The 20,047-nt window shown below is 40.1% G+C and overlaps 1 protein-coding gene across 2 annotated transcripts in view; it reads right to left on the bottom strand.

Moving 5' to 3' along the window:
- Positions 1-20,047, bottom strand: part of frmd4bb (FERM domain containing 4Bb) — a 393,899-nt gene that overhangs the window by 3,317 nt on the left and 370,535 nt on the right. For both annotated transcript variants that reach the window (XM_068051541.1, XM_068051542.1), the window contains 5 exons: positions 19,845-19,901; positions 18,732-18,885; positions 7,548-7,718; positions 5,142-5,932; positions 3,325-3,445 (listed from right to left, as the gene is read on the bottom strand). In XM_068051541.1, coding sequence (XP_067907642.1) covers positions 3,325-3,445; positions 5,142-5,932; positions 7,548-7,718; positions 18,732-18,885; positions 19,845-19,901 — 1,294 coding nt within the window. The remainder of the gene's footprint in view (positions 1-3,324; positions 3,446-5,141; positions 5,933-7,547; positions 7,719-18,731; positions 18,886-19,844; positions 19,902-20,047) is intronic.

Raw genomic sequence — 20,047 nt, 5'->3', positions numbered from 1 at the left:
GAGCCATTTTAAGATCTGGAAAACTGTAAGTGATGACAGGAGCCTAAGCCCCCATCTCCACAATGTCTCAGCAACAGTGCCCTGCACTATTGTGGGTCATTTTAGACAACAGCTGATCAAGATGATTTATACTGAGTATTTAAAAGGTGGCAAAACCTATATTTCATCTAGTTTAATCCAAGATTTACATTTCAATTACCTCTCATACAGTTGCAAACTTTCAGATTTTTAGGCTTCTCTTCATCTAGAAACTCATCATTTTGAGTCTTGAAAACGTCCTAAAGCCATTCACAGTTTACAATCGTGCATATTTGGCTCTCATGTGCTGCGGAACCTGCTGTCTTCTTCAGTTTCATTTAATTTTTAAAGGGTTGAGTAATTGTTGGTGACTGAAAAAGCCATTTAGCAGTACAGGCTATTAATGATTCATTTTCACCCCAAGCTGGCCAATACTGCTGCTATTGCCCCAATAAATCTATGTGAAATGTCTAAGCTTGAGGATTTCAATGTGGTCAGATTCATGGCATGCACAATGAATCTTTGAAATTGAAGAAACTCCACTGAAATTTCAAAAAACACTTCTATAAAAGGTTGGACATTTCCTCTAACTAAATGTTGAAAAATTTACAGGCATTGTCTTCAGTCCCCACCACAAATTCTGTTCTCCAGCCACGGACTCCATCCCTCTCACTGGCAAATGTCTGAAGCGGAACCAGACTGTTTGCAACCTTGGTGTCATATTTGACCCTGAGATGAGCTTGCAACCACATATCTAAATCATTAAGACTGCTTATTTTCACCTTTATAACATTGCCCAACTCCACCCATCTCAGTTCATCTGCTGCTGAAACCCTCGTCCATGCCTTTGTTACCTTTAGACCTGGCTATTCCAATGCTCTCCTGGCTGGTCTCCCAAGCTCTATCCTCTGTAAATTTGAGGTCACCTAAAACTCTGCTGTCCAAGCCTTAAATCGCACCAAGGCCCATGCACCCATCACCCCTGTGCTCTCTGACCTGTACTGGCTTCTGGTTAAGCAATGCTTCAATTTAAAAACTCTCATCCTAGTTTTCAAATCCCCCTATGGCCTCGCCCTTCCCTATCTCTAATCTCCTCAGGCCCCAAACCTTCTGTGATATCTGTGCTCCTCTAATTCTGGCCTCTTAAGCATCCACAATTTTAATTGCTCCACCATTCGTGGCTATGATTTTCAGCTGCCTAGGCCCCAAGCGCCTTCCTATACCTCTCTGCCTCTCTTTCCACCTTTTAAGACACGTGGGGAAAGAAACAAAAGCAGATTGGAGTAGAATAGTTCACACCGAAGACTCCCCTTATATTCAAACTTTTACTACACCGAGTCATTTCAGAATACAAGACCATTGAACCCTCCCATGCCACCCAACCTTTCCTTCCTAGCTGGGATCTTGTCCTACAGCCATGTCCAATACTTCATTCAAGTAACCATTTTAAATTGTGTAAGCCTATGTAATGAGTATTACAGTCTATCTGCCCATGGATTGCATCATCATGCTGAGTCTATTGCTATCCTTCAGACACTTAAGTATTAGGAACAGAAAAACTGTCTTATTTTCCCCTTTCCCTAGACTAGGGGCACTGAGGCCAACTGAAGCACTCTAAATCGAACAGCTATCTCCACACACACATATCCAGAACGGAACTTGAACCTATATGACTCAACAGTACCTTTACTGACTAGAATATTGGGACAGAAATACAGAAAATCAGTTGGGAGGTATTTTTAAAAAAAAAATTAGTATAGGCAATCAAATTAGAGAAGATCTTGCTGCCAAATCACACTACAATAATTTAGCATGAAGAGACAACTGATTTAATAAAGGAGCAAAATTTGGAACCTCTAATTTTCTGTGCCGTACATAGATCTACAAATGGATTTCATTTAAACATAAATTTAATTGCAATGATTAGGAGGAATCCTGGATTGTTAAGTTTGTCGGTTTCAAAATTATGTTTCGAATCCTGTAGCTGTTTAACCATTTGTTGAAGCAGTAAGCAACATTAAGGTTATTGTACTTAAATTCATAAATTTTGCATTCAAAAAACGCTACACAGTAAGCAGCTCAGCTAATGCCAAGCTTTGTTAGCAGGCATAAACACCAAGAGTCACCAACCATCACACACACACAAACACGTGAGGATACTTACTACCGCTGACTATATTTTGCGTATGAGTTTTTAATGAATATCTCATTTCTGTAGATACGATGTTGGCTGCAGTCAGTACACTTAGTGAAACACTCCTTTTCTTTGTAAGGAAAAGTGGAAGTGGATGAAGTGGATGAAAAAGAGGAGGAGGAAGAGGAAGAGGAGGAGGCAGATGAGTGTCTGGTAGGAGCAGTGCCAACAGCAGGGAAATGGTGGTACTCAGTAGAAAAAGGATCATCAAGAGACTGGAAGGAGCTATGCCTACAAGAAAATGACCGACAAGCAAAGTAAGAAGTGAATCTCCAAGGTTATTTTCCCTATTTCTTTTCCTCCTCTCGAGTGTTAAGTTATACAAGGGCACAGTACCACAGGCACCAGTGGCCCTTTGGTACTTCATCTACATGGCCATTTGTTATGTCAATGTCAATCACCACATATACAGGTTCAATCCTCCACATTGCTGAGTTACTGATCCAAGCTATGTTGCTGGGGAAGGGAAGCACTGAGCAAAGGCCAAGTACCTCCCTATAAAAAAGGGACAGATGATGCAAAGGCAGAAAGTTCACCGACAGTAGAACTAAAGTGGGTCTCGGTGGAACTGGCATTGAAAGAACATGTATAACTTGACCCATTTATAATGCAAAATCTGACATCTAATCCATTCTGCAAAACAGTATTGTAACCAGTAACCAATTCATATCGATATGAGCAGTTTTCTCGAATGCTACAATTTATGATTTTTGTAAGGATAAGGGCTTTTAACAAAACACTTCCCTTTTCCTTTAAGTTTTTCTAAAAGCTTTAAGGGGTTGGTTAGAATGATCCCCATGTGTGAGGAGGAATCTACACTGTCCCCTCAATAATAAACTGCAATAAAACTTTATAGCTTTTACCTTTACAAAAAACTCTATTATGGGGGGTGAGGTGGAGAAAAAGTATACTTAAAATGACTACACAAGAATCCAATCGTTAAAGTGATAGTATAATTACTGGAAATGGGATAATTGTCTATGAGAAAATTACAGTATTCAAATAAATTCTTTTTTCTTGCAAAGATTCTATTTGAAACAGATTACAAGTTTCAGTTTTAAGAAGTTAAGCAGATGAAGCTAGATTTTCCTGTAGCTGTTGCTGACACTCACCTGCTATGTAGTGTAGTACTGCTGTAGGAGTTATTGAACGAACTTGTATAAGGTACGTGATCATAGTCCTGAAGGCCTACTGTGATCTGGCTCCGCCAGGTTCCTGTACTTGTTGAAGAGACTGGGATTTAAAAAGAAAATGAGATTTAAAAAAAAACTGTACCTATATAATGCTAATCATTAATGCTCTAGTTTTTTTTTCGAATTTTAATTATTTGCTACATTTAGTGATGGCTGGACTTAAGCACATTTAAACTTAAATCACACCTCTCAGTATCATAGTTCATCTAGTACTGTAGAAGTCCAAGTCATCCAATCATTTTCTACTCTTAGTAGTAGTCAAATTCACCTCAAATTTGCAAAATGTGGTACAATTTCCTAATCTGTCCCTAACGTTGTCCATCTGGTTTTGCTACTCCACCAAAAACAGGTTTAGTTATGTACAATCCTATCTATTCTGACCTATATTATGCAACTGAATTCCACCGAAATGTGCTTGTATCATAACAAAGTATGTTTAAGGTAATAATTTACTTAGGTTAGAGATCATCCAGCCACGACTATCCTAAACTGAATCTGTGAACACATCAGACTTTTCACCTATAATCTAAGAAAGAATTTCTCCATAATTATGTTTAACTGGTCCATTGACACATCAGTACAGAAACAGCCCATTTCCTAACTCTATTCGTAGTAATGAAAGAGTGGGCAATTAAACAGGAGTATATATGTTATTCTTATTTTCATCAACTTTTAGTTCTGTTCACACACTACTTTTAAGTATCTCACTCACTAATATTTGGCTGGTAAACTGGACATGACAATAGAGCTATATGTAGGACACCAAATTACTGTGCAATAGAACAGAACTCATTACAAAAAAAAAAATCCCCGAAAAAAATGAGCCAGCCAAAAGTTACAACATGGAACCACAATTGCAGTTTATTAAACCCCTTCCCTGTTAGTCAAACCAAATTTATAATGGAATGTGCTTCATTAAATTCTTTCCCACTAAGCTTTCATTTTATAGTCCTGATCTTATCTAAGGTGCTGAAACCACATTTTTAAAAATTGAGTTCAGAAAAACAAACTATTTAATTTTTAAAAATGTCTTCTTGGGATGTGGGCCATTGCTGGCAAGGCCAGCATTTACTGCCTATCTCTAACTGCCTTTCAGAAGGTGATGAGCTGCCTTCTTGAATTGTTGCAGTCCATGTGGTGTACGTGCATTCACAGTGCTGTTAGGGAGTTCCAGGATTTTGACCTAGCGACAATGAAGGAATGGTGATATAGTTCCAAGGCAGGATGGTGAGTGACTTGGAGGGTAACTTGCAGGTGGTGGTGTTCCCATGCATCTGCCACCTTTGTCCTTCTAGGTGGTAGAGGCCGCGGTTTGGAAGACACTGTCGAAGGGGATGATAGCATAGTAATGTTACTGGACTCGTAATCTAATGGCTTGGACTAATGCTTCGGAGACATGAGTTCAATCCCACCATGGCAGCTGGGGAAATTTAAATTCAATTAATTCATAAATCTGGAATAAAATGCTAGTCTTATTAATAACGGTCATGAAACTATTGAATTGCCGTAAAAACCAATCTGGTGCACTAATGACCTTCAGGGGAGGAAATCTGCCATCCTTACCCAGTCTGGCCTAGATGTGGTCGACTCTTAACTGCCTTCTGAAATGGCCTAGCAAGGCACTCAGTTGTATCAAACTTCTACAGAAACTTACAACTTGCATGGCTAATTGCCAACAAAATTCTTTTAACTACAGATGACTATTTCTGGCTGTCAAATGAGGAACCTTCACTTACCTGATGTAAAAGATGTAGCCCTACTGGTTGGAGAAAATGGGCCTTGCATATAAGCAATACCTAGACTTTGCTGTGAACCCCTGTTAGAGTCTAAGCCTGCCTGCAGGCCATGATCCTTGTGAGTTGAGGCACGCTCATACCAGCCACGCAAACTTTCTGCAACCAAGGCCTTCTGGATGTTTTTGGTTATTTGTTCACTTTTGGCACCTCTCCTACGCACATTCCTTAGTGTTGCATATGGGTTTTGAGACATACTATCACTGTCGCCCTGGTAAAAGCGATTGTAATCTCTATATTGTTCAGCATTGTAAGAATGTGACGATCTATATGGGGCTTTAACATTATAGTGACCTTCAGTGTCATTTTCAAATGTATATCCATAAGGCTCATAGTCACTGTATGGTGGGTATCCTGGAATATAATAGTCAGATGAAGGCTGGGTATGAAAATTTTGATAAACTCCATTCCTTCCATCTCTCGGTGCTAAATTTGGCATGCTCCCTGAAGCTGCTGAGGAAATAGTTGGTTTCTTGTGTCTTCGTCTTTCTCTTGACCGACAACCCACTGTCATGGTGTTGTAGTATTGGGGAGGTTTACTTGGTGTGCTATAATACTCGGTACTGGACTGACTGGTGTAGGATGACCCATCATCCAGCAGTTCTGTACTGCTACTCCTTTGTGCTGCTGAGAGGGGGAATACTGTCCTTTCGTTTGTACTTTCATCCAGGAGATGAGACTGGGATTCCAAGCTGCCACTGCGCTGTCTAAAGTGATTTGGGGAAAGCTCAGGTCTGTGTATAACAAAAAAAATGAAAAGATACAAAAATTACTTTCATTTTGGCAATGTTTTCTAATATATTTTATATTTCAAGCCTTAGCGATGTCACAAAGAAACAATCATCCATATTGACAGCTGAAATCTGTGTCGTTTTGTCCAATATTTATAAATATTTCACGTTTCACACTTTCAATTATGAATGAATACCAAACTTAGGTTATAATCAGGCAACAGTTAATAATATTGTGAACTATGCAATAGGCTAGACTGTAGAAACAAAATCCAGAAAAATAAATTTACAGAAGTGTTAGCACTTACTTTATGAAATTCCCCAACGCGATTAGTTCACAGAATTATAGAATGATACAGTGTAGAAGGAGGCCTTTCAGCCCACTGTGCCTGTGTCAACTCTTTGAAGGAGCCATCCAATTAGTCCCACCCCACTCTGTTTCCCCGTAACCCTATAAATATTTCCCTGCAACCAAATATGCAATTTATTTTTGTAAGTTATTATTTAATCTACTTCCAAAACTTTTTCAGGCATTACATTCCAGATCATATAACTCTTTTAAAAAAAAAAATTCTCACCACATCTTTGGTTATTTTGCCAATTACTGTACTTCTGGTTACCAACCCTAATGCCAATGGAAACCGTCTTCCCTTATGTACTTATGATTTTAAGCACCTCTATTAAATTGCCCCTTAACCTTCTCTGCTGTAAAGAACAACCCCAACTTCTCGAGTCTCTCCACGCAACTGAAGTCTCCCAGTCCTGTTACCATTCTAGTAAATCTCTTCTGCACCTCTTCCAAGGCCTGGACATCGTTCCTAAAGTGTAGAGCCCAGAACTGAGCACAACATTCCAGCTGAGGCCTAACCAATGTTGCATAATCATTTAGTGTAACTTCTTTGCTTTTGTACTCCATTTCACTGTTAATAAATTCAAGGATCCCAGATGCTTTCTCATCAGCCTTTTCAACTCGTCCTACCACTTACGAAGATTTATGAATGCACGCACTCAGGTCTATCTGTTCCTGTATCCCGTTTAAGATTATACCATTTAGTTTATATTGGATTTCTTCATTCTTCCGACCAAAATGTATCACTTCACACCTCTCTGCATAAAATTTTATCGGTCATGTGTCTGCCCATTTCACCAGTCTGAAGTCAGTTTCTACCCTCCTAATTGTTTACTATTTTTCTGAGTTTCGCATCATCTGTGAACTTTGAAATTATGCTAGTTATATCCAAGTCCAGATCATTAATATATATCGAAAAGAGTGGTCCGAACACCAAACCCCCTGGCAGGCAGGTTTATATACTTCACTCCATTCTGAAAAATAACCGTTCAACACCACTCTCTGCTTTCTGTCCCGTAGCCAATTTCATACCCATGCTGCCACTGCCCTTTAATCCCATCAGCTTCAATTTTACTAACAAGTCTATTATGATACTTTATCAAATTTTGAAAGTCTATATAAACATCGACAACCTTCATCAACTGTTACTTCAAAGAACTCAATCAAGTTAGTTATACTATTGTTTTTGATTTTGAGCAGGCTTAATCCCATATGTTTAAGTTATGAGTGCCAGTTTTCAGAGCACTTTCAATTACTTCAAGGACATACCGTAACTGACTGCTGCTATAAGCATTACGAGTCAAAACTGGAGTAGCTGGCATACTTCTTCCTCCATGGCATTGTCTCCCCTGAAATCTGTAAGGGCTGCTGTGTGTTGAGCTTAGTTCCCTATTGCCATGTAAAATATCCTGCAGGTAGTAACCGTCGTTACTGCTGTACCTGTAATACAATCCCATTTTCAAATCAGTTATATTAGCAACTTTGACAGTCAATTTTTGATAATCCCAATAACCTAGGATATTATTAAAAAAACCTACTTCATATGAATTTTCCAACCAAATGTTAGGGAAATCCATGGCATAACAGTTCCCTCTTCAATGCAGTGTCAGAAGTGACCAACAGGAATTAATCAGTGGCAATGAACACTGGCAATTTTTACCTAAACCCAAAAAAGAACTTTTGCTTCCAAGGTTCTTTTCGAAGCAGTTTAATGTAATCTTGCTGCCACAGTTCCCAGCAGTTTTAACTGGCGATAAACCAAGAATCCTCCAAATTAATCAACTATAAGTTGAAAAGATTGCTTCGGAGATCAGTATGTTTCGAGTCCAACAAGGACAGAACCATTGCTTGATTGACTCCTGGGAAATGAAGTGGGGCAAATAACTGACAGGAGAACAATTGGGAAATAGATATCAAAGTCAAGGATAAGGTGCTGGACTAGAAAAATGTGAAGTTCAGTGAGACAAGGGATCTGGTCCAAACTAACTGGGCAAATAAAATTAGAAACAAGTCGAGGGACCAGCAGTGCGCACACTTCAAATATGAGATGAATAGATTATAAAATAAATACATTCTGACAAGGCAAAAAAGGGAGTGCAAAGAATACATTTCCATGGAGATTAAAACTAAACAAACTTAAAAAGGGAGGCATGATAAAATTGAGGCCAACAATGTGATTGATAATAATACAGAATGTAGAAAAGTAAAATAGGAAGGTGAAAAGAGAGAATTAGAAGGGCTAAAAGGTAATATGAAGAATGAGAAAAGTAGTAAAGCTTTTTATAAGCATATAAAAAGCCAGAGAGTAGGGCCACTTTGGGATGAAGAAGGGAGTCTAATTGTAGAGGATCAAGGAATGGAGGAGATATTACAGAAATATTTTACACTTGATTTTACTAGTGCTGCTGGTAATAAGAATGTAGAGATAGCAAAGGAGGTTAACATTATTGGAGATAACTGCAGAAAAAGAAATTCTGAAAAAAATGAGCAGAACTCAAGGTGGATGCATCACTGGTCCCTTACAGCAGGTACCCTTAGCTGTTGAAAGAATTCAGAGAGGATAAAGCAGCCTAAGCAGAAGTTTTCAATTCATTTTAAATGTGCGAACTGCATCATGGGAGTGGATATTAGCTGATGTAGCAGCCTCATTCATGGTGGGTGATGTCTATGGACCAGTTAATCTAATGTCAGTTGTGGGCAAATTCTTACAATTTATGCACTCATTAATCAAGGACAGCTAACTGATTTGTTTATGGCAAACTGATTTTTTAAAAGAAGTAATCAATTGGATAAAGAGAATGCAGGAGTAATATTAATGCAGTTTTAGAAGGTATTCGATAATATGTCTCAAGACACTGGTTATTAGGGAATATGGAAGGAAAAGGGACATTGAAGGAATATGGGAACAGAGTAGGTTAATGTGATTAGCACTATTTGCTTGTATGGTTGATAAATCACAAAAGGGACTGGTTGGGTAAATTGGCCTGTTTCTATGGTAAATAGATAGAGTAAATGAGTGACAAGAAAAGTGTTGGACGTACCCCAAAGGTCAATGCTGGATCTACTTTTGTTGTTATAAACATAATAGAGACTTGGGTACCGGGAACACAATTTCAAAATGTGATGATTCTGAAGTAGGAAATTTGGCAAGCAGCAGAGAATTGTAGAAGACTTCAGATAGATAAATAGGCAAACAGGTGGCAGATGAAATTTAATGTGAAGAAATGTGAAAAGCAATACATTTTGGAAAGAAGAGAGACTCAATGGAAAAATGCTGAAGTATACAGATTAGCAAAGACCTAGGGATTCAATGACTTAACACCATTAAAGTGCAAGTGGAGGCAGACAAAGCCATCAAAAAAGGTCAGTATTTTGAGTATTGACAACTTTGCACAAAACACAGTTGGAACACAATGTGCCATTTTGGGCATCCATTATAGAAAGGACATTAAAGACATAGAACACGTACAGTATCAGTTCATCACTTCAAGGTGAGGTATGCAGAACTATAGTCATGAGGGGAGAATGGAGATATTGGGACAATCTGCACTGAGTAGATTATAAGAGGCTAAGTAGAAGTTTTTGATAGGGAATGGCTATTTTCACTGGTTGGGTGTTCAGTAACAAGGGGGTCATCAAGTTAAAATCATCATGAAGTGAGGTGTTAAAGTAAGGAATGCTTTGTCAGAGGGAGTGGTTGAGGCAGAAGCCATCTTTTAAGGGTAAATTGAATAAATATTTGAAGCAGAATTAGATACAGGGCCAAAGGGGAAGTGTCAGACAATGGGATTAGTTTGGGATTGCTCTCACACACAGTCAATCGACACAATGGCTGATTGGTCTCCTCCTGTGCTGCAAACTACAGGTCACAAAATTTAACCCAAAAAAAGCATGTGAACTCCTGAAGTTGCCTTCGCTATTCCTTAATATTTTAAATTACTGGGGACACCCTGCTGACTGCATTGAGAGAGCAAGTAGGGAGCTTTTACTGCTCTGCCAATAATGGCATTCACTTTAGCAGCACCACAGCAAATGAGACAAAGTTGCTGCTTCAAATGACCAGAGTACCATCCAAAGCTGAGATTTTTTAAAGGTAGTTAGATTTTCTGGCATAACTTCTCTGCTTGCTGCTGCAGGCTGGTAAAGTGGTTTTGCCTTCTTGGGTGAAGGTACAGTAGCCAGAAACAAAGGGCTGAATTTAGTCGAGCCAGCAGAAGTCTCGGTGCAGGGCCATAAAGGTGCGGGACTCTCGTTTCGTCCCTTTGGCGCCCCCCCCCACCCCCGCTCAATACAACAACACTCAGGCCATTAACTACCCAGTGCCATGGTCCCTGTCCTTTCAGATCCCATCTCCAAGAGCTGCCGGTCCTCCGATTAGCCAGCAGCTCAGCAGTCTTGACAGCGTCACTAAGAGCGATGGCCACTTCCAGTACTACACCAGCCTTGGGACCAGGCCCAACACTGGAGCCCTAGACCCCAAGTAAGTGAAGCAGGGTCACAGGGGCCAGCCCCAGCTAGCAGGGGTGGGGGAACAGTGTATGGCTGTGTGAGATCACTGAGGGAAAGGGGGGGGGGGGGCATTCACGGAGCAGCAGCCTTTGCTACCGGAGCCCTCTGTGGGCCACAGATTGTCCAGGGAGGACAATCCCCCCACAACCCCCAGCAAGCTCACAGGGAGGTTGCCTTGTCTAACCGGATGACCTTCCAGTGTGGCGGAAGGCCCCCCAACCCCCCTCTGCTGGCTTAGCTTCAGCGGCGGCGGGAAGAGGCCCTTAATTTGGCCATTAATTGGCTACTTAAGGCCCTCAATTGGCCGTCTGAGTGAGAAGGTTGTTTTCGGCTTGTCCTGCCCCCGACTTAATTGCGGTACGATGGGAAAGCGACGGGCCCTCCGGCCCCTGCCTTCTGTCGCAATTCTATGGGCCCTCCTGCCTCCCAACCCATCACCTGGGGCCCCATTATGTTCCACCCAGAGATATACATCTTAACTTTTAAAACAGCTGCACCTGTTTTGACTGTTGTTGAAACCACCTTGCAGTATAGAGTGGATTCACAGCATGCAGAGCCCTGAGGCACCCAAGTACAATTAAAGCACAAATTTGAACCAAATGATGAGTTTTTTTTGCAGAGAAAGTCAACAGCAGGTAATAATGGATAGAATGGCTGACACACTGATTAGTATGAATCAGATTACTTAAATCCCAGTTACTATAGATTGTAATTGTACAAGACCACTGTCAGGAAAGCATACAGATTCTACGTTTGTTAATTTCATGAAACATTTAATACACAATAATCAGCAATGTCTACAGATCATTAATTAAACTGCTGCCCTTGAAAGGATAAGAGGTTGGGATCTCTTAGTAACTCAGCAATGCTTTTGTTGTCAAATTTGTGTACAAAAATATGACCTAACTGTTCTCCAAAATTCTGCACCAATGTGAACTGTGCAATGCACCAAGGCTCCTTAGACAGCACCTTCCAAACCCGAGACCTCTACCAACTAGAAGGACAAGGGCAGCAAATGCATGGGAACACCACCACCTGCAAATTCCCCTCCAAGTCTCTCACCATCCTGACTTGGAACTATATCGCCGTTCCTTCACTGTCGCTGGGTCAAAGTCCTGGAACTCCCTTCCTAACAGCACTGTGGGTGTACCTACCCCACATGGATTGCAGCGGTTCGAGAAGGCAGCTCACCACCACCTCCTCAAGGGCAATTAGGGATGGGCAATAAATGCTGGCCTAGCCAACGACGCCCACATCCCTGAATGAATAAAAAAAAACAACAGAATATCCGAGCCAGTTTATAAATGATTCCCAGTTTATGCATTCCTATAGCACAAAGACTCTTCAACTGCTTATTTCAGTTTCTTGCCTTATTTAGACTTTATAGTCTTGTAAGTTTACTTCTAGTACAAAAACTTAGAGTTAATAGACAACACATGTTACATCACAGAAACAAAATACCAATCATCTGGTTTTGACAAGGCATAAACAATAGGATTTAGTTTACAGATGTTCAGTATTAGGCAACTGCATAAACCCCAAGAGCCAATCGACAAAAAGAAGCTTGAACTGTAACAACTTACATTAATATAGTGCACTTAACATAGTAAAATGACCCAAGGCACTTCACAGAAGCATTATCAAACAAAACTCGACACCAAGCCACCTGGGAGATATGACAGAAAACAGTTAGGCTTTAAAGAGTGTCTTAAAGGAGGAGAGAGCGGTAAAGAGGCAGAGGTTTTTTTCTGGGGGATGGGGGGGATGAAGGAGAGAATCTCCAAGCTTTAGGGCCTAGGCAGCTGAAGGCACACTGCCAAGGGTGAAACAATTAAAATTGTGATGCGCAATAGGCCAGAATTGGAGGAGCAGAGTTCTCAGAGGGTTGTTGGAGATTACATAGATAGTGTGGGGGGCGAGGCCATAGAGGGATTAGATAACAAAAATGCAAATTTTTAAATTAAGGTGTTGCCAGATTGGAAGGCAATGTAGGTCAGTGAGCACAGGGCAGCTGGATGAATGTGATTTGGTGCGAGTTAGGATATGGGCAGCAGATTTTTGGATGAACTCAAGTTTATGTTTTAAGCATGACATTTATATTCACTATAATTCTGGCTTAGTACAATTTGGGTTACAAAATACTTGTTGAAACTGCAGGAAGATGACTTCTTTCAAAAAAGCAATAAAGAAGCTAGGATAATTTGTACCAGCTTCATCTAGATCCAGAAACCCTATCTAATACCACAGATGGTTGGCAGTGACCAACTGAAGTGCATGAAGGTAGTCTGCTTTTCTTTCCAGATTGCATCGGTAGCTGGTCCAAATTATGGTTCTTCCAGTGCACCCTATTGGATACCATTCCACATCTCTCATTTTCACAGCAGAGGTATGATTCCAACCACTGTTACTCACCCTTTTGTCTGCATAACTTTGTGTGTGTAAGCAGCTTTTTTAAAAAGTGGGTTTGAGATTTTGATCTGTGTTGCCAGGAATGTGGGATAGCCTGGTATTCCAACACAGTAACTGAGATGACCCTCAATTCAGAGAAGATATTTTTCTCTCGCGCCGCCACCAACACCCCGCTCATTAAACGATTTATATGATCATGAGGGAAGGAGTAATGAAACATTTTAACATAAGGTGCCTACAACACAGGTTCGCACTGCAAATTTCTGACCAACCCAAGAGGCCTTGTTTTTGGCACATTGGCTGTTTCTACTCTGGAGAATGCAGGTTAGAATACAAGGTATTACAGATATTCAATGCTATGGCAATTCTAATTTTATCTTGGCCTGCTACTTATATTAGAATGCGATTCTATGATTTAACAGGAAAAAAATGCTTACATTTGGTTTCAAGTAAGCAGTTTGCAAAAAATCCAATGTGAAAGATCATGCCATAAAAACACCAAAGTTACCATCATTGGAAATTACTACAAGACATACTAAGTAAGTGCTTTATTCTTCTAATTTTCAAAATAGTTGCTGAACTTGGGTGCTTCATATTCAAAAAGATCAGAATGGATGAATGGATATCTTTATTGAGAATCCAAAACAAGTAATGGATGGCCTGATGACTTATTTCCATGTACAGTCCCCACCACTTAAATCTGGCAAGTAGCACAAACTATTTGCCATTACCATTATTGCAAATTACAAGATCGCCACTTACAGCATGTTAAGCTTGCCAGATATTTCACGTAGAAACAGGTATTTGGTGAGTAGCCCGTACCTAGTTAAGGTGCAACTACCTATTATACTTCTCTGCTTTGGAGCCACAAGATGAACTTGGCTGAATAGATCGAGGTGAGGTCAACTGATCCCTGTGAACAGCAACAGTATGGAAGTGCAAGTGAAGTGTTCATAATTTTTTGCCTTATCTCTTCACTGTGTGAACTGTGCAAAACATTAGACAATAATTGTGGTGTACATTGCATCAGAGAAGGGTTATGAGTGACTCAGAATTATAGAGCACCGCATTCAGTCAGTGCCTCCCAGGTGTCACAGTAGTACAAGATATTTCAGGTATCTATTGAGCTTAAAGTTTCTTTTCCTTGTGCAGAAAAATGTGTCATAGATTGTGGTCAATCACGTATGTTGATGACAATAACTTTTCTGGTTATTTGAAGTTAAGTTCTACTTTGGATTGGGAATTGAAAACAGGTACTACTGGCCAAATGACCTATTTCTGTATTGAAGTTTCTGTGATTTTATATATTACAACAAATAAATTGCAGTTGTCACTGGAATAGTTAGGGGGATTGACACTGTTCTCTGCAGCAAAGAGCTAGAGTCCAGACAGCTGTGTTGCCTGCCTGGAGCCAGGGTTCGGGACATCTGTTCTGGGCTGGACAGGAACTTACAGTGGGAGGGTCCAGTCATCATGGTCCATGTAGGAACCAACGACATAGGGGCAGGACAAGTAAAGAGGTTCTGCATAGTCAGTATGAGGAACTAGCCGCTAAATTAAGCAAAACCTCAAAGGTGATAATCTCTGGATTATTACCTGAGCCAAGTGCAAATTGGCATAGGGCAAATAAGATTAGAGAAATGAATGCGTGGCTCAAAGACTGGTGTGGTAGAAGTGGGTTCCAGTTCGTGGGGCACTGGCACCAGTACTGGGGAAAATGGTGGCTGTACCGTTGGGGCGGTCTACACCTGAACCGTGCTGGGGACGGTGTTCTAGTGAGCGACTTAACTAGGGAAGTGGAGAGGATTTTAAACTGAATAGTGGGGGCCAGGGATCAAATTTGGGAAGATATGGTAAATCAAGGAGTAGAGACAAGGCAAGAGAGAATGGTATTAATATGGGAAATGATAAACAGACTGTGACAGGAAGGGACAGAGCGTACAAATCTAAGAGTAAATCAACAGATAAGGCTAGAGGTTACAAAAATAATAAAAGGACACAACTAAAGGTGCTGCATCTGAATGCACGTAGAAATAGAAATAAATAGGTACGATCTGATAGCCATTACAGAGACATGGCTGCAGGACTACATAGATTGGGATCTGAATATTGAAGGATAATTGGCATTTAGGACGGACAAGAAGATAGGAAAAAGTGGAGGGGTAGCTCTGTTAATTAATGATAATATTAGTGTAATATAGAGGGATGACCTAACTTCAGGAGACCAGGATGCAGAAGCAGTTTGGGTAGAGATGAGAAATCATAAAGGCAAGAAGTCATGTGTGGGAGTGGTGCACAGGCCACCTAACAATAACCACACTGTGGGACAGGGTATAAAGGAAGAAATAATGGCAGCTTGTCAGAAAGGTACAGCAATAATTATGGGGGATTTTAACCTATAAACTGGAAAAACCAGATGGGCAGAGGTAGCCTAAATGAGGAGTACATAGAATGTTTTCAGGATAATTTCTTGGAACAATATGTTCTTGAGCCAACCAGAGAGCAAGCTATACTAGACCTGGTATTGTGCAACGAGATAGGATTAATTAATGACCTCATAGTTAAAGCACCCCTAGGTAGCAGCGATCATAATATGATTGAATTTTACATTCAGTTTGAGGGAGAGAAGAGTGGTTCCAAGACTAGTATTTTAAACTTAAATAAGGGCAATTATGAGGGCATGAAAGCGGAGCTAGCTAAAGTGAACTGGCAAATCAGGTTAAGGGATAGGTCAATAAATGTCTGCCAATGCATCTCTAAGGGGATATTTCAGAATACAGAGAATAGATACATTTCAACGAGAAAGAAAAATTCCAAGGGTGGGACCTGTCATCCGTGGTTAATTAAAAGAGTTAAAGATAGTATCAAACTTAAAGAAAAAGCCTATAATTGTGCAAAGATGGGAGGCAGGTCAGTAGATTGGACAGAATGACTGCAAAGAATGACTAAAAGATTGATAAGGAAGGTAAAATTAGAGTACAAGAGAAAGCTAGCTATAAATATAAAGACAGATAGTAAGAGTTTCTATAGATATTTTTTTAAAAAAGAGTTAACAAAGTGAGCATTGGTCCTATAAAAAGAGAGTCTGGGGAATTACTAATGGATAATAAGGAGATGGCAGGTGAACTGAACAGATATTTTGCATCGGTCTTTAATATAGAGGATACAAGTAACATCTCAGTATTAGCTGTAAGTCAGGAAATGGAAGGGAGGGAGGAACTCAAGAAAATTACAATCACCAGGGAAGTGGTACTGAACAAATTGTTGGAGCTGTGGGTTGACAAGTCCCCGGATCCTGATGAACTTCATCCTAGGGTGTTAAAAGAAGTGGCTAGTGAGATAGTTGATGTGTTAGTTTTAATTTTTCAAAATTCTCTAGATTCAGGGAAGGTTCCATTAGATTGGAAAATAGCAAATGTAACTCCTTTATTCAAAAAGGGGAGGCAGACAGAAAGCAGGAAACGACAGGCCAGTTAGCTTAACATCTGTCTTAGGGAAAATGTTAGAAGCTATTATTAAAGATGTTACAGCAGGGCACTTAAAAAAATTCAAGGTAATCAGGCAGAGTCAACATGGTTTTGTGAAAGGGAAATCATGTTTAACCAATTTATTGGAGTTCTTTGAGGGAGTTACATGTGCTGTGGATAAAGAGGAATTGGTGGATGTATTGTACTTAAGATTTCCAGAAGGCATTTGATAAGGTGCCACATCAAAGGTTATTGCAGAAAATAAAAGCTGATGGTGTAGGGGTAACATATTGGCATGGATAGAAGATTGGTTAGCTAACAGAGAGTAGTCATAAATGGGGAATTTTCTAGTTGGCAAGATGTAACAAGTGGTGTGCCACAGGGATCTGTGCTGGGGCCTCAACTTTTTACAATTTATATAAGTGACTTAGAAGAAGGGACTGAAGGTATGTTGCTAAATTTGCTGATGACACAAAGATAGGTAGGAAAGTAACTTGTGAAGAGGACATAAGGAGGCAACAAAGGGTATAGATAGGTTAAGTGAGTGGGCAAAGACCTGGCAAAAGGAATATAATGTGGGAAAGTGTGAAATTGTCCACTTTGGCAGGAAGAATAAAAAAAGCATATTATCTAAATGGTGAGAGATTGCAGAGCTCTGAGATGCAGAAGGATCTGGGTGTCCTGCTGCATGAATCGCAAAAGGTTAGTCTGCAGGTACAGCACGTAATTAGGAAAGCTAATAGAATGTTATTGTTTATCGCGAGGGGAATTGAATACAAAAAGTAGTGAGGTTATGCTTTAGCTATACAGGGCATTGATGAGACCACATCTGCAGTACTGTGTACAGTACTGGTCTCCTTATTTACGGAAGGATGTAAATGCATTGGAAGCAGTACAGAAAAGGTTTACTAGACTAATACTTGGAATGGGTGGGCTTTCTCATGAGCAAAGACTGTACAGGCTAGGCTTGTATCCGCTGGAATTTAGAAGAGTAAGAGGCAACTTGACTGAAACACGTAAGATCCTGAGGGTTCTTGACAGGGTGGATGTGGAAAGGATGTTTCCATTGTGGGAGAATCTAGAACTAGGGGTCACTGTTTAAAAATAAGGGGTCGCCCCTTTAAGACAGAGATGAGGAGAATTTTTGTTTTCTTAAAGGGTCCTGAGTCTTTGGGGTTCTCTTCCTCAAAAGGCAATGGAAGCAGAGACTTTGAATATTTTTCAGGCAGAGGTAGATAGATTCTCCATAAGCAAGGGGTTGGAAGGTTATCGGGGGTAGGTGGAAATGTGGAGTAATCAGTTCAGCCATGAACTTATTGAATGGCGGAGCAGGCTTGACGGGTCGAGTGGCCTACTCCTGCTCCTATTTGGCATGTTAGAATTGATGAACAATGTTTGCAGACGAACCTATGAGGGTCTGTAACCATTATAAATTGAGTGACAACAACAAACAATGGAAAATTTCATTAAAAAAAAAATTTCAGTTTTCCACCCAAAATTTTTTTTAAATTCTGTGCCTCTACCCGCTTTAGACATACAGCTGCTACTATTGTTCTTGATGGCAGCTCTTTCCCCCTTTGTCTGATCGCATTTTTAATAATTTATCTTAAAAGACTTTTTGATGAAAAATCTCACAAACTGAAAGCAAAATAAAATGTGGTGGGTTTACAACAAAAATCCCTGTCAGAGGTTTTATTTAAAAAAAATCTAAAATGCAACTTTTTTGCCAAAAATTAATTTCAAATGGCCACATAATACTTAGCAATGTACATCCCACGACCAATCTATTTTTGAAAGTACCCAAAATTTTTGATGAGGACAACTCCCTCTGTAGTGAAATGAAGCTATTCAGGTGACACGATAAATGCTCATGAACAGAAGTATGGATTGACCAACTGCCTGGTTCAAGCAAAACAAAATACTAAGCCGCAGACCTAGAAATAAATCAATTATGAAAATTGTAGCAAACATTGAGAAAAGAAGAATGCTGGTCAGTAAAAGGTGCTCATTTAGAATACAAACAGTCACAGATGCATACAGATACTCAGTGAACCGAGGAATGATATACCTAGTTTGGCCTATATGTCCTTTATCGTGAAACTGTTCACTTGCAGAACTTCTCCTCTGTCGGCTTTGTTTAAGCTCAAGGGACTGTGGTGGAACCGGTCTCAGAGGTTGCTGGCTAGAAAAAGATCTTTTTCTTTGTATAACACGCACGTCATCTGCAAAAAACATTGGATAACAGTAAAAGTTATCAACTGCTCAAAATATCCTTCATTTGATCTGTACACGCCATCACCATAGTACCATGATTATTTTATGACCTCACGGTTTGCATTTAGATTATAATGCATGCCATGAGGTATACTGCATACAGATCATTCTACTAATTTTGCCCCCATCAAGGTACTGACATATGTCAGAGTTTGGATCCACTGGTACTGCCACTTTTATTTAAAATGGGCATGAGCCTAGACTGTGGGTGTCTGCCAGCTACTTGACCAAGAGAACAGAACCACAGTTGAGACGGATCCTCCTCTCATCAAACAAGATGTCCAACAAGGATCATAAGAGCTATCAAGAGTTAGAACCTCAGCTGATTTCACTGAAGACTTGTACTTCAATTGCCACTTCAAAGATGCTCAGATTCATGAAAAATTGCTTTGCCCGAAAGGAATGTAAAATTTTGAAATTAATCATGCACATACCTATGAAAGTAACAATGCAGGTCAGAGGCTGAATATTCTGCAGCTGAGTAACTCACCACCTGACTCCCCAAAACCTTTCCACCATTTACAAGTCAGGAGTGAGATGGAACATTCTCCACTTTCCTGGATGAGTACAGCTCCAACAATAATCAAGAACACCACTACCTGCAAGTTCCCCTCCAAGTCACACACTATCCTGACTGGGAAATACATCACCATTCCTTCACTCTTGCTAAGCCAAAATCCTGGCACTCCCTAGCAAATAGCACTGTGGGTGTTACTACACCACATGCACTACAGTAGTTCCAACATCTTCTCAAGGGGAATTAGGGATGGGCAATAAATGCTGGCCTTGCCAATGACGTCCATATCCCTTGGATGAGTAAAAAAAAACACTTCAACTAGACCTCTGGTATTAAGGTATGCTAAACACAAATGGTGGCACTGTTGACATATATGCTTTCACAACTCACCGTCATCTGCTGTATTTGTGTCAGATAAGGAACTGGTCTCCGATGGAATGACCTCATCTAGGTTAAAAAGAAATTACATATTTCTCACAGCAAATGTCGTTATTCGGTAACAGCAAATCTACCTTCAAAATGATTACTGAAAGGCAGACAAGTCCTTTTAATTTCTGGACAATAGATTAATGAAAACACTTTTTCATCATTTA

This window comes from Heterodontus francisci, chromosome 19, assembly GCF_036365525.1.
Source record: "Heterodontus francisci isolate sHetFra1 chromosome 19, sHetFra1.hap1, whole genome shotgun sequence".
NCBI classification, from domain to species: Eukaryota; Metazoa; Chordata; class Chondrichthyes; order Heterodontiformes; family Heterodontidae; genus Heterodontus; species Heterodontus francisci.
Note: the sequence above shows the minus strand (reverse complement) of the source record. Positions and strands in the feature narration are given on the sequence as shown.